This window comes from Scyliorhinus canicula, chromosome 23, assembly GCF_902713615.1.
Source record: "Scyliorhinus canicula chromosome 23, sScyCan1.1, whole genome shotgun sequence".
NCBI classification, from domain to species: domain Eukaryota; kingdom Metazoa; phylum Chordata; class Chondrichthyes; order Carcharhiniformes; family Scyliorhinidae; genus Scyliorhinus; species Scyliorhinus canicula.
In genome coordinates this window covers 25,463,996-25,478,326 of record NC_052168.1, presented here as the reverse complement: position 1 = coordinate 25,478,326, position 14,331 = coordinate 25,463,996, and the positions used below count along the sequence as shown (strand labels likewise).

General features: G+C 47.7%; 1 protein-coding gene across 1 annotated transcript in view; it reads right to left on the bottom strand.

Moving 5' to 3' along the window:
* Positions 1-838: 838 nt before the first annotated feature.
* Positions 839-14,331, bottom strand: part of LOC119956304 (sterol regulatory element-binding protein 2-like) — an 88,307-nt gene continuing 74,814 nt past the window's right edge. Inside the window, exons 17-19 of the mRNA XM_038783391.1 lie at positions 12,680-12,865; positions 9,060-9,171; positions 839-3,100 (exon numbers count right to left, since the gene is read on the bottom strand). Of these exons, the coding sequence (XP_038639319.1) occupies positions 2,880-3,100; positions 9,060-9,171; positions 12,680-12,865 (519 nt within the window). The 3' untranslated portion in view covers positions 839-2,879. The remainder of the gene's footprint in view (positions 3,101-9,059; positions 9,172-12,679; positions 12,866-14,331) is intronic.

Below are 14,331 nucleotides of genomic sequence, written 5' to 3'. Positions count from 1 at the left end.
TGGCCACGTCCGCCTTCAGCCCCTTCAGATGCAAAAACACCCGGGCCCGCTTAACCGGCCCATTCAACTAGTCGTCACCTTCAGGGATTCCAACAACTCCCCTTTCAGCTCCGTAAAATAGCGCAGAAGGGCCGCCTGCTGCTCCTCAGCCCACTGCCTCCACTCCTCAGGGGCTCCACCGGCCGCCATTTTGTCCACCTTCCCCCGCTTTTCCAGGGGAGCCGCTGTCTTTTTTCTCCTCGCCCCACTCCGAGTCCGCACCATAAATCCCGAGGGGTTTTGCTCCAGACCCCTTTATCCACCAGGAATCGTCGAATCAGCGCCGTTTGGGGCCCTTAAAAGAGCCGACAAGTCCTATTAAAGCGGGAGCTGCCGAACGAGCGGCTCCGGAAGTCCCCAACTAGATCTAATATGACCGTTCCGTGGTTGGTTCCAGCACAAATTGCTCTGGAAAAACTGTCCTCAATATACTCCATGAGCTCATCCTTCAGACTTTCTTTGCCAATTTGATGCTTCCAGTCTTAAGAAGATTAAAACCGCCCATGGTTATTGCAGCATCTTTCTTACAGCCCTCATTATTTCCCCTATGGCTTATAGCTGTGTGGGAGCTCCCAGTGAACAAAAGGAATCAGGATATTCTGCTAAATAGGTCAGCACAGAGTTGACTCCTCAATCTCGCTGAGGCAGGAAGAACACTGCAGGCCAGATATGTAGGAAAGGAATCATTTGGATTGGGGTGGGAGAAAGGCACAACGGAAGTGAACAGGGCACGTAAAAAAAAAACCCACAGGCATGGATTATGTCACCGTCACTAAATGAGCAATTCCAGACAGACCAGTCGGTATTCAAGTATTTTATTCTGTGGGGAAAATCATTCTACGCGTTCATGATATTTATCCTTTAAATAAAATACCAGCCATAATTAGAAAAAATGTTTCTACGTGTCCAACCAGGGAAATAAACTACAAGCCACTTTCTAAATATTTACATCAACAATGATAGAGGAAGCCTTGGTCAGAACTATCTAAGAGTTATACACTGCGGATACTGGGAATGGGAACTATTTAACCGGGTCTCATACGTACAGACTTTGCATTGTTCCTCCTATAGAGAAATGCAGTCACATCTTGTCCACATGTACTTCTCTGTTTCGATATGATTACAGGGCAGGATTGGTCTACTTTTCAATTCATTGAACCACGGAATGGTACAGGGGTCAACCTGCCTGTTGCTGGTTAGGTCTATCGCATCACACTCACAGTACACTTCTGGAACTTCCCAGTAATTTTTATGGCACTTTTTCTTTTTGATTTTGCTGATATAATGAACCCCGATGATCTAAAACCACCTCTTTTCCTTCCTTGCCCTGTGCTTTATACCATTAAAAAACAACAATTATGGCCCATTCGCTTTGAAATTCAAGAGTCCCATCAATTTTAGTGTTTGAGCCAATTGGACATGTGAGTTACAAGCATTGACCAGGTATTTGGTGAAGACATGGAAGGATTGTTCCCATAATTTGAATCGATCCAACACTTACACTACGCCAAACCTAACCGTCTAAAGTTACCCTTTAAACTGATTTACGGAGAATTTTCTAAAGTCAAGTTACTTCAGTAAAAGTAAAGTTACTTTAACTGATGTGTGTGAGTACCGAGGAATTACAAAGCAAGACTTTTTAAAAACGTAGCTACTTAGATGAGGATTGTCATTGATTGTTTTCTTAAAATAAATTCAGTGTACCCAATTCTTTTTTCCCCCCAATTTAGTGTGGCCAATCCACCTCCCCAGCACATCTTTGGGTTGTGGGGGTGAGACCCACACAGACACGGGGAGAATGTGCAAACTCCACACGGCCAGTGACCCGGGGCCGGGATCGAACCCGGGTCCTCGGCGCCGTGAGGCTACAGTGCCAACCACAGCGCCACCGTGCCGCCCAAAGATTGGCATTGTACATCCTCAGGATAGCCAGTGGAGGAAAGAAGCTATTTACAGCATGTAATCTGATTCAGCCAGGGACTAAAACCCATCCCGGGAACTTGAAATGGTAGCAAAAACAGAACACTCTCATTGAAACAAAGCAGCGACAAACACATCCTTGCAGTTCGTTTTTCACCAAAAAGCATTGAAAAAAAGTTGTGGAATAAGTCACCAGGACAGGCCTTAGAAGCAGACAGTATAAGTGGACTTAAATGTCAATGCCTTGCATCTTTGAACATAGCATTACGGGTGAGAAAGCAGTTTAGACGGACTTGATCTAAAAAAGGTCAGGCTCGTTTGGATTTTATGGGCGTTGATTTTTTTTTAAAAATTCTTGTAACCTACACATATATAAAATCTAAACGAAAACGCCTGTCTCAAACTCTCACATGATAAATTACATTGCCAAGACTTAACACCATTCAGGAGTAAAATATGAGGCTGTAACAATTGAATAAATTATTTAAAACATTGAGGGTGAGGGAATGGGAATCTCAATCCTAGCTGGCTGTACCCTCGGGTTGAGAACCAGAGATTTGAGAGAAAGGAAACCGTGAGGAACAAAGAAGGCAACAGATTGTTAATGGGCCTCTTCAGTAGTGTATCAGCGTTTAGATAGACCGCTGAGGACGATAGGGTGGGAAACTAATAACGATACTGGATCGTGCAGAAGTCAACTACTGGATTATCATCATTAGCGATCTGTGAAAAGCAACCTTCACACTCAAACAGTGAGCTCAGGTGTGAGAGAGGCTGCAAAAATATCTTTGCCGCTGAACCCGCCAAACTGCGTTTTGATCGGAAGGAAATCGCGTCGGCTCTGAAAGGTGTTGCTTCGGGCCAGAGCAGTACGATCCAGTCAGAGGGTAGAGGAGACACATGCTGCGGGACGGCGTTTATCAGCTCGCTGCGATTGTCGTGCCACTGCCCAGTTTCATGATCACCTGCTGGCAATCAGAGACAGACCGCTTGTCTCCCAGTTTCTCCAGCGTACGTGCTGCCTCAGCCAGCATGACTGCCCTCTGCCCCGGAGAAGAGAGGAACGAGAGGGGAAGGTGACGGCATGCCAGGAGAATGGCTGCTGCCCGCTCTCTCTGCCCTGGCAGAGCATCCAATTCACCTGTGAATAACAAAAGAAAAAAATGGATAATATATTTTTCAATCCTGTTTCCACCTAATTCCGCCTGGATTCATTTACTGGAATTCGAAACATGTACAGATTGTTCTGAACTTGTCCCCTGTTGGGCTGCATCTGGCACGTACAATTTTATGAAACAAACTGACCTTGAAATTTTGCTTTGTCAGTATTAGTAAGGTGTCACCATCGTGTGATTCCATTATTTGCTATAGTAACAGCTGCTTCAAATAAACAAATACCTTCCCAACAATATAACTGAATTTCAACAACAAATCTCATGAACAGTTACTTGACTGTCGAGAACTTGAATATTAAGAGAGAGACATGTTGCTGAAGCTTCCCATCTCACACCCATCAGGACAAACACAGGAATGCCAAATTTCAAACGTTCACAACAATTTATATCGCAGGAGAAAAGGGTGCTGAATGACTGCTGCCTCATGGCGACGAGGAGCCGGGTTCGATCCTGGCCCTGGGTCACTGTCCGTGTGGAGTTTGTACATTCTCCCCGTGTCTGCGTGGGTTTCACAACCACAACCCAAAGATGTGCAGGGTAGGTGGATTGGCCACGCTAAATTGCCCCTTAACTAGGGAAAAAAATAATTGGGTACTCTAAATTTAGATTTTAAAAAATAAAAATAAAAAATAAAATAAATAAAAAGGTGCCGAATGGTTTGCATGTAAATTCTGATTGGCCGAGCCATTGCCATGGGGAAAGCAACTGGGAACTGTAGGCTCCCAAGAAGTTAACAAAAAAGTGCAAGGCTTGAACATATTGCCTGGGAAACGTCTCCATGGCAACACCACAGCCAATCAGTCAGCTTTCCAAACAATCAGCACTTATTTTTCTCCTGTACAAATCGTAGTTATCCATTGAAATTTGGCATTCTTGTGGGCTAAATAGCTGTCTTGCAATGTAGAACAAGGCCAGCAGCGCGGGTTCAATTCCCGTACCGGTCTCTCTGAACAGGCGCCGGAATGGGGCGACTAGGGGCTTTTCACAGTAACTTCATTGAAGCCTACTCGTGACAATAAGTGATTATTATAATGAGTGCGAGATAAAAAGCCTTGACAACACGTCTCTCTCTCTCTCTGCAGCGACATTCAAGAATAGATTTGCTTAACATTCGCCATTGGTAAAAGGCCGATGATTCAGGCAGGAACACTCGGTTTGTGATTAAAAAGTGTGTTTTAAATTTTGATGCTCTTTCTCCAGCTACAACCCGTTCCAGTACTCCAAAATCGTTCTCGCCGGACGGACGTCGAACATTTTACAACAATCAGAGTTGTCTTGCAGCTGAAAGGAAGCCAGAGTTGCCTCAGGGAGGGAGTCGTCAATGCATCACCTGACACAGGCCTTCAAATCAAACATGAAGTAGAGTCGGGAGATAGAAAAAGACGTGCATTCAAATAGCGCCTTTCACAACCACCAGAGGTCTCCAAGTACTTTAGAGCCAATGAGGTTCTTTTTAAGTAGCTGTTATGATGTAGAAAGTGTGGGATTAATCTGCTGTCAGTAAACTCCTGCAAACAGTAATGTGATAATGACCTGATAATCTGTTTTTAGTGATGCTGATGGAGGGACGGACATTGGGAATAACACCTTTACTCTTCTTCAAAATGAAGGTCTGGATGTTAAGGTCTGGATGCAGTGCCTGAGTGTGTGGTGAAGGCAGGTTCAATCAAAGTACTCGAAAGGGAATTTGATTGTTATCGGAGAAGGAAGAATAAGCGGTGTTACAGGGAGAAGGCAGGGGAAATGGAATGAGGCGAATTGCTCATTCCGAGAGCTGGTGCAGACAGGATGGGCTGAATGGTCTCCTCCGCAGTGTAACAACTCTGTGATTCTTACTCTGTTCAGTGCGAGGTGATTCATTTTGGGAGGACAAATCTGAATGCGGATTACAGGGTCACGGCAGGGTTCTGAGGAATGTGGAGGAACTCAAGTGGATAGAGTCGTGAAGAAGGCCTATAGTGTGTTAGCGTTTATTAACAGGGGGCTTGAGTTTAAGAGCCGTGGGGTTATGCTGCAACTGTACATGACCCTGGTGAGACCACATTTGGAGTATTGTGTGCAGTTCTGGTCACCTCACTGTAGGAAGGATGTGGAAGCATTGGAAAGGGTGCAAAGGAGATTTACCAGGATGCTGCCTGGTTTGGAGGGTAGGTCTTATGAGGAAAGGTTGAGGGAGCTAGGACTTTTCTCTTTGGAGCGGAGGAGGATGAGAGGCAACTTAATAGAAGTTTATAAGATGATGAGGGGGATAGATAGAGTGGACGTTCAGAGACTATTTCCTCGGGGGGATGTAGCTGTTACAAGGGGGCATAACTATAAGGTTCAGGGTGGGAGATATAGGAGGGATGTCCGAGGTAGGTTCTTTACTCAGAGAGTGGTTAGGGTGTGGAATGGACTGCCTGCTGTGATAGTGGAGTCGGACACTTTAGGAACTTTCAAGCAGTTATTGGATAGGCACATGGAGCACACCGGAATGACAGGGAGTGGGACAGCTTGAACTTGGTTTTGGACAAAGCTCGGCACAGCATAGAGGGCCTGTTCTGTTTTATATCCAGCCCAGCAGGTAGAAGGGGCCCTGGTTTAACGGTCTGTCATTTTGACAGTACAATGTTTACTTGACACTGCACTGGAGTGTCAGCTGTGGGATGGAACAGAACCCACATCCCTGTGATACAGAGGCAAGTGTGAACAGAACCCACATCCCTGTGATACAGAGGCAAGTGTGACTGAACCCACATCCCTGTGATACAGAGGCAAGTGTGAACAGGACCCCCTCCTGTGCAAGTGTGAACAGGACCCACATCCCTGTGATACAGAGGCAAGTGTGAACAGAACCCACATCTTTGTGATACAGAGGCAAGTGTGAACAGAACCCACATCCCTGTGATACAGAGGCAAGTGTGAACAGAACCCACATCCCTGTGATACAGAGGCAAGTGTGTTGCCAACTGAAACACGGTTGGCACCCCAAACAAAAGTTCTGACACAAACCGTGCGCCCGCTGCCCTGGCGTGAGGTACAGAGGTCCTGTCTTTTTTAAACACCACTTTTAAGAGGCAGAAATCCATTGCGGCTATTATCCATCGAATCCCCCCAGTGCAGGAGGCCATTCGGCCCGGAGAGTCTGTACCGGCCCTCGGAAAGAGCACCCTACCCATTTACACACCCCGTCCCATCCCCAAAACCTAACCTGCACATCCCTGGGCACGAAGGGACAATTTATCATGGCCAATCCACCTAACCCGCACATCTTTGGACTGTGGGAGGAAACCGGAGCACCCGGAGGAAACCCACAAGGAGAAGACGTGCAGACTCCGCACAGAATCCCCCCCTCCACCCCGCAATTGCTGATAGCATAAACAGTGTAGGCAGGAAACAGAAGGTTATAAAGGGCCAGCGATAAACTAAGCGAGAAGACAAAATTGTGGCAGATGGAGCTGAATATGAAGTGTGAGATCATTCACTTTTGACGTAAGGAAGTTTGATCAGAGTATTTTCTATATGGTGGAAAGATGGAAACAATGGGGAGCATTGTGGCACAGTAGTTAGCACTGCTGCCTCACAGCACCAGGAGCCCGGGTTCACGTGTGGCCTTGGGTCACTGTCTGTGTGGAGTCTGCGCATTCTCCCCATGTCTGCGTGGGTTTCCTCCCACAGCCCAAAGATGTGCAGGTTATGTGGATTGACCATGCTGAAGCTGGCCCTTAGTGTCCAGGGTTAGGGGTTTAGGGCAGAGGAGTGGGCCTAGATAGGGTGCTCTTTCAACGGGTCGGTGCACTCGATGGGCCGAATGGCACTGTAGGGATCCTATGATATGGCAGAGTCAAGAGATTCCAAGTACAGAAATCATTAAGGCTGGTACTTTCCTCCACCACACTCTCAGGCATTGCATTTTTCAGGCAGTGCAGTGGGGCGGCCCGGTGGCACAGTGGTTAGCACTGCTGCTTCACAGCGACAGGGACCCGGATTCAATTCCAGCCTCGGGTCACTGTCTGTGCGGAGTCTGCACATCCTCCCCGTGTGTGCGTGGGTTTCCTCCGGGTGCTCCGGTTTCCTCCCACAGTCACAAAGATGTGCCGGTTAGGTGGACTGGCCATGCTAAATTTCCCCTTGATGTCCAGTGATGTGCGGGTTAAGTTACTGGAATAGGGGGGAGTGGGCATGGGTAGGGTGCTCTTTCAAAGGGTCAGTGCAGACACGATGGGCTGAATGGCCGCCGTCTGCACTGTAGGGATTCCATGATTCCAGACCTTAATTTTGAAGGTACAAACAACAAAGCCGTTTTAGTGCTGCAATCAGTTCAGGGTTCCCACACCAGGAAGGGCATTACTGACGTTGGAAAAGCTGCAGAGCAGATTCACCAGAATGATAACAGGGTTTAATGGGTTAGATTATACGGCATCGTCGTCTCATCGACTGGACTTGCACTCTCTGGAGTATAGAAGCTGCAGGGGGAGATCTAATTGAGGAGTTTGAAGAACGAGTCCTGTTCACCCACCCAACTGGCTCCTGGCACAGCAACACTTTGATTTAAACATTTAAAACTTTTTTTTTTTGAAAAGTATTTTATTGAGGCATTTATATACCTATTTATATATTGAAAATTTAAAAACTGACTTTCTTTCTAGCAACCATATCGCCTCACCGTCCCTACTTCTAACCCTCTGAGATCGCTGCACACACCTCCAATTGGAAGCTCTTGTGAACCGACCCCAAGCTCTGGAATCCACCCCCCCCACCCCCCTTCTCGACCGCTTGCTGCTGGGACCAAATAAATTCAACCTCGACCGTCATCGCTCACTCCCCAACCAGGAAAGAATCGCTCTCGCTCTACCGAAACCCGTAATAATTTAAAACATTTTCATCTGAGTCTCCTCATTGTTATATGTGAGGGCAGCAGGGTAGCATGGTGGTTAGCATAAATGCTTCACGGCTCCAGAGTCCCAGGTTCGATTCCCGGCTTGGGTCACTGTCTGTGTGGAGTCTGCACGTCCTCCCCCTGTGTGCGTGGGTTTCCTCCGGGTGCTCCGGTTTCCTCCCACAGTCCAAAGATGTGCGGGTTAGGTGGATTGGCCATGATAAATTGCCCGTAGTGTCCTAAAAGGTAAGGTTAAGGGGGGGGTTGTTGGGTTACGGGTATAGGGTGGATACGTGGGTTTGAGTAGGGTGATCATTGCTCGGCACAACATCGGGGGCCGAAGGGCCTGTTCTGTGCTGTACTGTTCTATGTAACGGAGGGCAGTACATTGAAGCAGCTTCATGCTCTGCACAGGTCAGGTATGCCCTCCAAGGAGATAAGATTTTGTCTGAAACTGCTCCTGTTGAAAGTCTTCGGGACAATTCACAATGTTAGAAAGTTGCTGTATAAATACAACCTGTTGTTGGAAGTCTGACAGGGGATGGGGAAACAGGAAACCTGAACGGATAAATTGCCCCTAAGTGTCCAAAAGCTGTGCAGGTTAGGCAGGGTTCCAGGAATAGGGAGAGGGATTGGGACTGGGCTGGGTGCTCCTTTGGAGGGTCGGTGCAGACTCGATGGGCCGAATGGCCTCCTGCATGGTAGGAATTCACTGGTTCAAGAAGGAACTTCAATGAAGGTGGATTCAGGTTTATTATGAATGCACCAAGGAACTACTGTGGATCAGTGAGCTAGACAGATTAACAGCCTGAAAATGCTGTGACGTTACTTATACAGGGCCTTCCACAGTGAATAATCCCAGAGTATTTTACACGGCAGGAATGAAAGACTTAAGATGACCAAAAGCATTGTTGAAAAGGCCAAAATAAAAGATAGACGGCTAAATGCAAGAGTCTCAGAACCGTTGAAAAGCAAGATGATGTTTCTGTTACTATCTCAGGTCAGGATGACTACCGGACTGCGCACAAGACTCTCCAACAGTGGCAACTGGTAGAGAACACGCTCACCTTGTTGGATGGGGTGTGGCGTTCGTCTTCTCAGGCTGTGCTCCAGAAGCTGATGGGTTCGAGTCGGGCTTGCCCCTGCCATTAGTCGTACAGTTGCCTCATGCAGAAACATCTGATTAAAAAAAAACACACACACGCAGGAGGATTGTGAAGCACAATGACTCAACTATTAAACGCACAATAATTGTCTAATCTGATCGGTGGTTACGCTTGATACTTCATCCATCTCCCATCTCAGTAACATTTAGACTCGCTCCTCCCTGTCTGTAATCTCCTCCGTCCCCACAACGCTTCAAGATAAAGGGGATGGTGCAGCGGTAATGTCACTGGACTAGTAATCCAGAGGCTCAGGACACCACGGGGAGAGGGGTCACAGGGACAAATCACCACGGGGAGAGGGGTCACAGGGACAAATCACCACGGGGAGAGGGGTCACAGGGACAAATCACCACGGGGAGAGGGGTCACAGGGACAAATCACCACGGGGAGAGGGGTCACAGGGACAAATCACACCAGGGGAGAGGGGTCACAGGGACAAATCACCACGGGGAGAGGGGTCACAGGGACAAATCACCACGGGGAGAGGGGTCACAGGGACAAATCACCACGGGGAGAGGGGCCACAGGGACAAATCACCACGGGGAGAGGGGTCACAGGGACAAATCACACCAGGGGAGAGGGGTCACAGGGACAAATCACCACGGGGAGAGGGGTCACAGGGACAAATCACACCAGGGTAGCTGGCAATAGAAATCTGGAATTGGAAGCCAGTCTCAGTAATGGTGGCTATGAAATTATCATTGTTTGTTGTCCATCTGCTTCACTCATGTTCTTTAGGGAAGGGAAATCTGTTGTCCTTACCCGGTCTGGCCTACATGTGACTTCAGACCCACACAACAATGTGGTTGACACTTACCAATTAGGGATGGGCAATAAATGCCGGCCTTGCCAGCAACACCCGCATCCTATGAAATAAATTATAAAAAATTCTGCCATCCTCCAACAGCACAGTGGTTAGCACTGTTGCTTCACAGCTCCAGGGTCCCGGGTTAGATTCCCGGCTTGGGTCACTGTCTGTGCGGAGTCTGCACGTTCTCCCCGTGTCTGCGTGGGTTTCCTCCGGGTGCTCCGGTTTCCTCCCACAGTCCAAAGATGTGCAGGTTAGGTGGATTGGACAATCTGAATTCTCCCTCAGGCCCCGGAGTGTGGCGACTGGGGGTTTTTGCAGAGGAGAATTTTCCTTTCACAGGGTGCACGGGTACCGTCCTCAATCACTTGCTTTGTATCACCTTTGACCAAATAAATTTATCCCCAACCATCATCATGGACTCCACAACCAAGAGAAATAGCCTCTCCCTCCCAAATCCCTTCATAATTCTTTTTAAAAATTTGATCAAGGAGGTGAGACAGACAGGAAAGTGGCGATGAGGCCACAATCAAATCAGCCATGACCTTGTTGAATGGTGTGGCAGGTTCAAAGGGTCGAATGGCCGACTTCATCTCCCAATTGCTGTGGTTTAATATTTAAAAAAAAAAACAATTTTCAATTAAGGGGCAATTTAGCCACCTACACTACACATCTTTGGGTTGTGGGGGCGAAACCCACGCAAACACGGGGAGAATGTGCAAACTCCACACGGACAGTGACCCAGAGCCGGGATCGAACCTGGGACCTCAGCGCCGTGAGGCAGCAGTGCTAACCCACCGCATACGGTGCTTACCCTGTGGTTTAATATTTGATGTGAAACACAGACCTCCTGTTCCACACTAGAAAACCAAGTGGCAAACAACAGAATTGGAACAATTACTTACACCCTTTTATAAGGAATTATTTACCAGTTACACATTATAAGCATACACCTCCAACCCCAATTCCCACAGTTTTAGTCGTGCCCTTCCGTAGAAGCAAAAGTGACTCTCCAACAGTGACCCGGGGTCGAGATCGAATCTGGGTCCTCAGCGTTGTGGGGCAGCAGTGCTAATCACTACGTCACCGTGCCGCCTGCGGTTAGCATACAATTAACATCTCCGACAGTGCAGCATTCCTTCAGTACTGCACTGGAATATCAACCTGGATTGTGAGTTCAAATCTCTGGATACATTAGAGAACTATAAGTGTGGTTTAAAGGATAAAAATCTCCGACTGGAGTCAGACGCTGCCACTTTTGGACGTGACTATACTACTCAGTGATGATTTTGAGGCAGTGCGGTTGTTTTGTGGAGGGTTGTTCTGGTGCATAGATAGATGCTAAAGATTATGCAACACGACTTTTAAAAAAGCATACTGGGGTTGCTGGGATTCACCCTGTTGGAGCGACTGCTGCTTCTGGATGTGGAAGGGGAGGGAAGGATGTGGCTGGGGGAGCAGGGAGGCGAGCGGATGGTGAAGATCAAGGAGAAATGGGAAGCGGAGTTGGGAATGGAGATCAATTGGGAAGTATGGACTGAGGCACTGAGTAAGGTAAACGCGACCTCCTCTGGTGCAAGGATGAGCCTGATACAGTTTAAGGTGGAGCGAAAAATTGGGAAGATTCTGGGCGAGAGTGTTTGTGGTCTTAGCCAGGATAGTGAAGGAGGAGGTGAACCCAGACCCTTTGGTGGCGATATTTGGGGTTTCAGAGAAACCGGAGTTCATGGAGAGGGGGAAGGCCGATGTCGTGGCCTTCGCCTCTCTGATTGCACTGCGGAGAATTTTGCTGGAGTGGTGGTCGGCATCGCCACTGGGGGGTAGCAGCTTGGTTGGGTGACCTGTACGACTTCCTGCAATTAGGGAAGATAACGTATGAGTTAAGGGGCTCAGCAGGGGAGTTTGAGAAAAGGTGAGGGATGTTTGTGACCGTGTTTGAGGAGCTGTTCGTCGCAGGGAGGGGGCGAAAGAGGGGAAACATCTGTAGACTGTATTGGTGGGAAATATGTTTCCCGGGGTGTTTACTTGCTGTAACCTGCTTTGATACATGTTTGAAATAAATTTTTTTTTTTTTTTTTTTAAAGCGTACGACTTTTCTCTCCCGGCTGACATACCTCCTCAGTCTGTGCAACAGTTATCACATTTTCAATGCATCTGAAGTGCTTGGATGCACAGTGACGCAGGGGTTCCCAAACTGTGGTCACAACCGTCAGCAGGATGGCGGGCTCCAATGCAGTAATGGTGGTGGTGGAGACACGGCTGGGAATTGACAACTCTGGGATCAGCTCCGAGGCCCCTTTAAACGTGAGCAATTTCTTTGTTTTTGCCTGTGGCCGCAGCCTATATCAATGAGCTCTGAGGCCCAATCTCGGACGCCAACGGAGCTTACAAAACGGTTGGGTTTTTGGCGTCTGTGTCCCTGCTGCTTGAAGCCAAACCCCGCTCAACAAATCTCCTCCTGCTCCCTGCTCCCCCTTAATGTTAACTCTGGGGTGGCACCAAGTGTGAAAGATTAAAATGGACCCACAGCAGGGAAAGGTTTAAAGAGCACTGCAAGGAGTGCTTTAAAAACACACTATAGCTTGGAATAAACTGGCCATTAGTATAAAATACACTTGGGCCATTAAAATATTAGGGTCAGTGTGCCCATGATCTTCCATCTAAGGACACGTTACTTGGATGAATGCGCACCTAGGCTTGGTTTGCTGCTTACCTTACGATGTGCAGGTTTAAATGTCTGTCCAAGCTTTCGGAGACTGCTCAGGTCTCGCTGGAACCCTTTCAGTTCGAGGCTTGAAGCTTGGTAGGTCTCACCCACAGCCTGGCTGGAGTTTGCCTGCTTTTGCCACAAGGTTGTACGAATCGAAAGCAAAATGTCGCAGATTAACAGCTGTATGGCCTGCCGAGGAGAGAGAGAGAAACAGAATGTTATCCTCACACAGGGCAGAGGCGAGAGTCGGATTTCCCCCCGATGTGTTAAAGGGCTTGTCCCAACATTAGAAAAAAAATTGTCCCACCCACCAGGCTTCCAAAAATTGAGACAGGGCACAAAAATATATTTTACAACAGACGGGTGCATCGATATATTTACTGCTCAAAATAAATCCTATTTCCATTCGTGTTAAAGGGGGATTATAATGTGTTTATGTTCAAAGAACAAAGCAAACTACAGCACAGGAACAGGCCCTTCGGCCCTCCAAGCCTGTGCCGACCATGTTGCTCATCTAAACTAAAATCATTAACACTTCCTGGGTCCGTATCCCTCTATTCCCATCCTATTCATGTATTTGTCAAGATGCCCCTTAAATGTCACTATCGTCCCTGCTTCCACCACCTCCTCCGGCAGCGAGTTCCAGGCCCCACTACCCTCTGTGTAAAATACTTCCCTCGTACATCTCCTCTAAACCTTGCCCCTCGCACCTTAAACCTATGTCCCCTAGTAATTGACCCCTCTACCCTGGGGAAAAGCCTCTGACTATCCACTCTGCCTATGCCCCTCATAATTTTGTAGCCCTCTATCAGGTCGCTCCTCAACCTCCGTCGTTCCAGTGAGAACAAACCGAGTTTATTCAACCTCTCCTCATAGCTAATGCCCTCCATACCAGGCAACATCCTGGTAAATCTCTTCTGCACCCGCTCTAAAGCCTCCACATCCTTCTGGTACGTGGCATTTTATCAAATTTATTTGTTCCCTTTTTGTTTCACATAGTTTTGCATAAGTTTTTGGTTAGAAATTTGACTGATACTTTGATTCAACACTATACAAAAAGGATTCAGTTTTAAACCCATGCATTTCCCAAGACACTGCACAGCTAGTAAATTAATTTTCCAAGTGCGATTCCTGCTGTTTTGAGGGAAGTGGCAGACAATTTGCGCTTAAGAAAATACAACAGACAGCAATGACAGGAATTACCTCTAACTGTCTTGAATGCTACTCTGCATACACAATTTCATGTCCAATGTGGTTACTATCTCTCTAAGGGCAACACAGCAGAGTAAGGAGCACCTGGCTTGGGTGACCAATTGTGACTCAGTGGGAATCACCCCAGGGGGCAGAGCCCTCTTAGGCAAAGAGGCATTTTGGGAAGCCCAATTTCCCGTGAATAAATCCCTTTTATGTTCATCAATGGAGTCTCTGAAAGTGCATCATTACATCTTCCGCATGTCCCTTACTCTGCTGTGTTGCCCTTACGGTACGGGCACCTAGGGTGGGCGGGGGAAGCGCTCAGTTTCATAATTGCCCTTCTGGCAGTGCAGCACTCCTTCAGTCCTGCACTTGAGTACCAATGTAGATTCGTGTTCAAGCCTCTGGAGTGGGGCTTGAATACAGACACGAAACATTAACCCTGTTCCTCTTTCCACAGA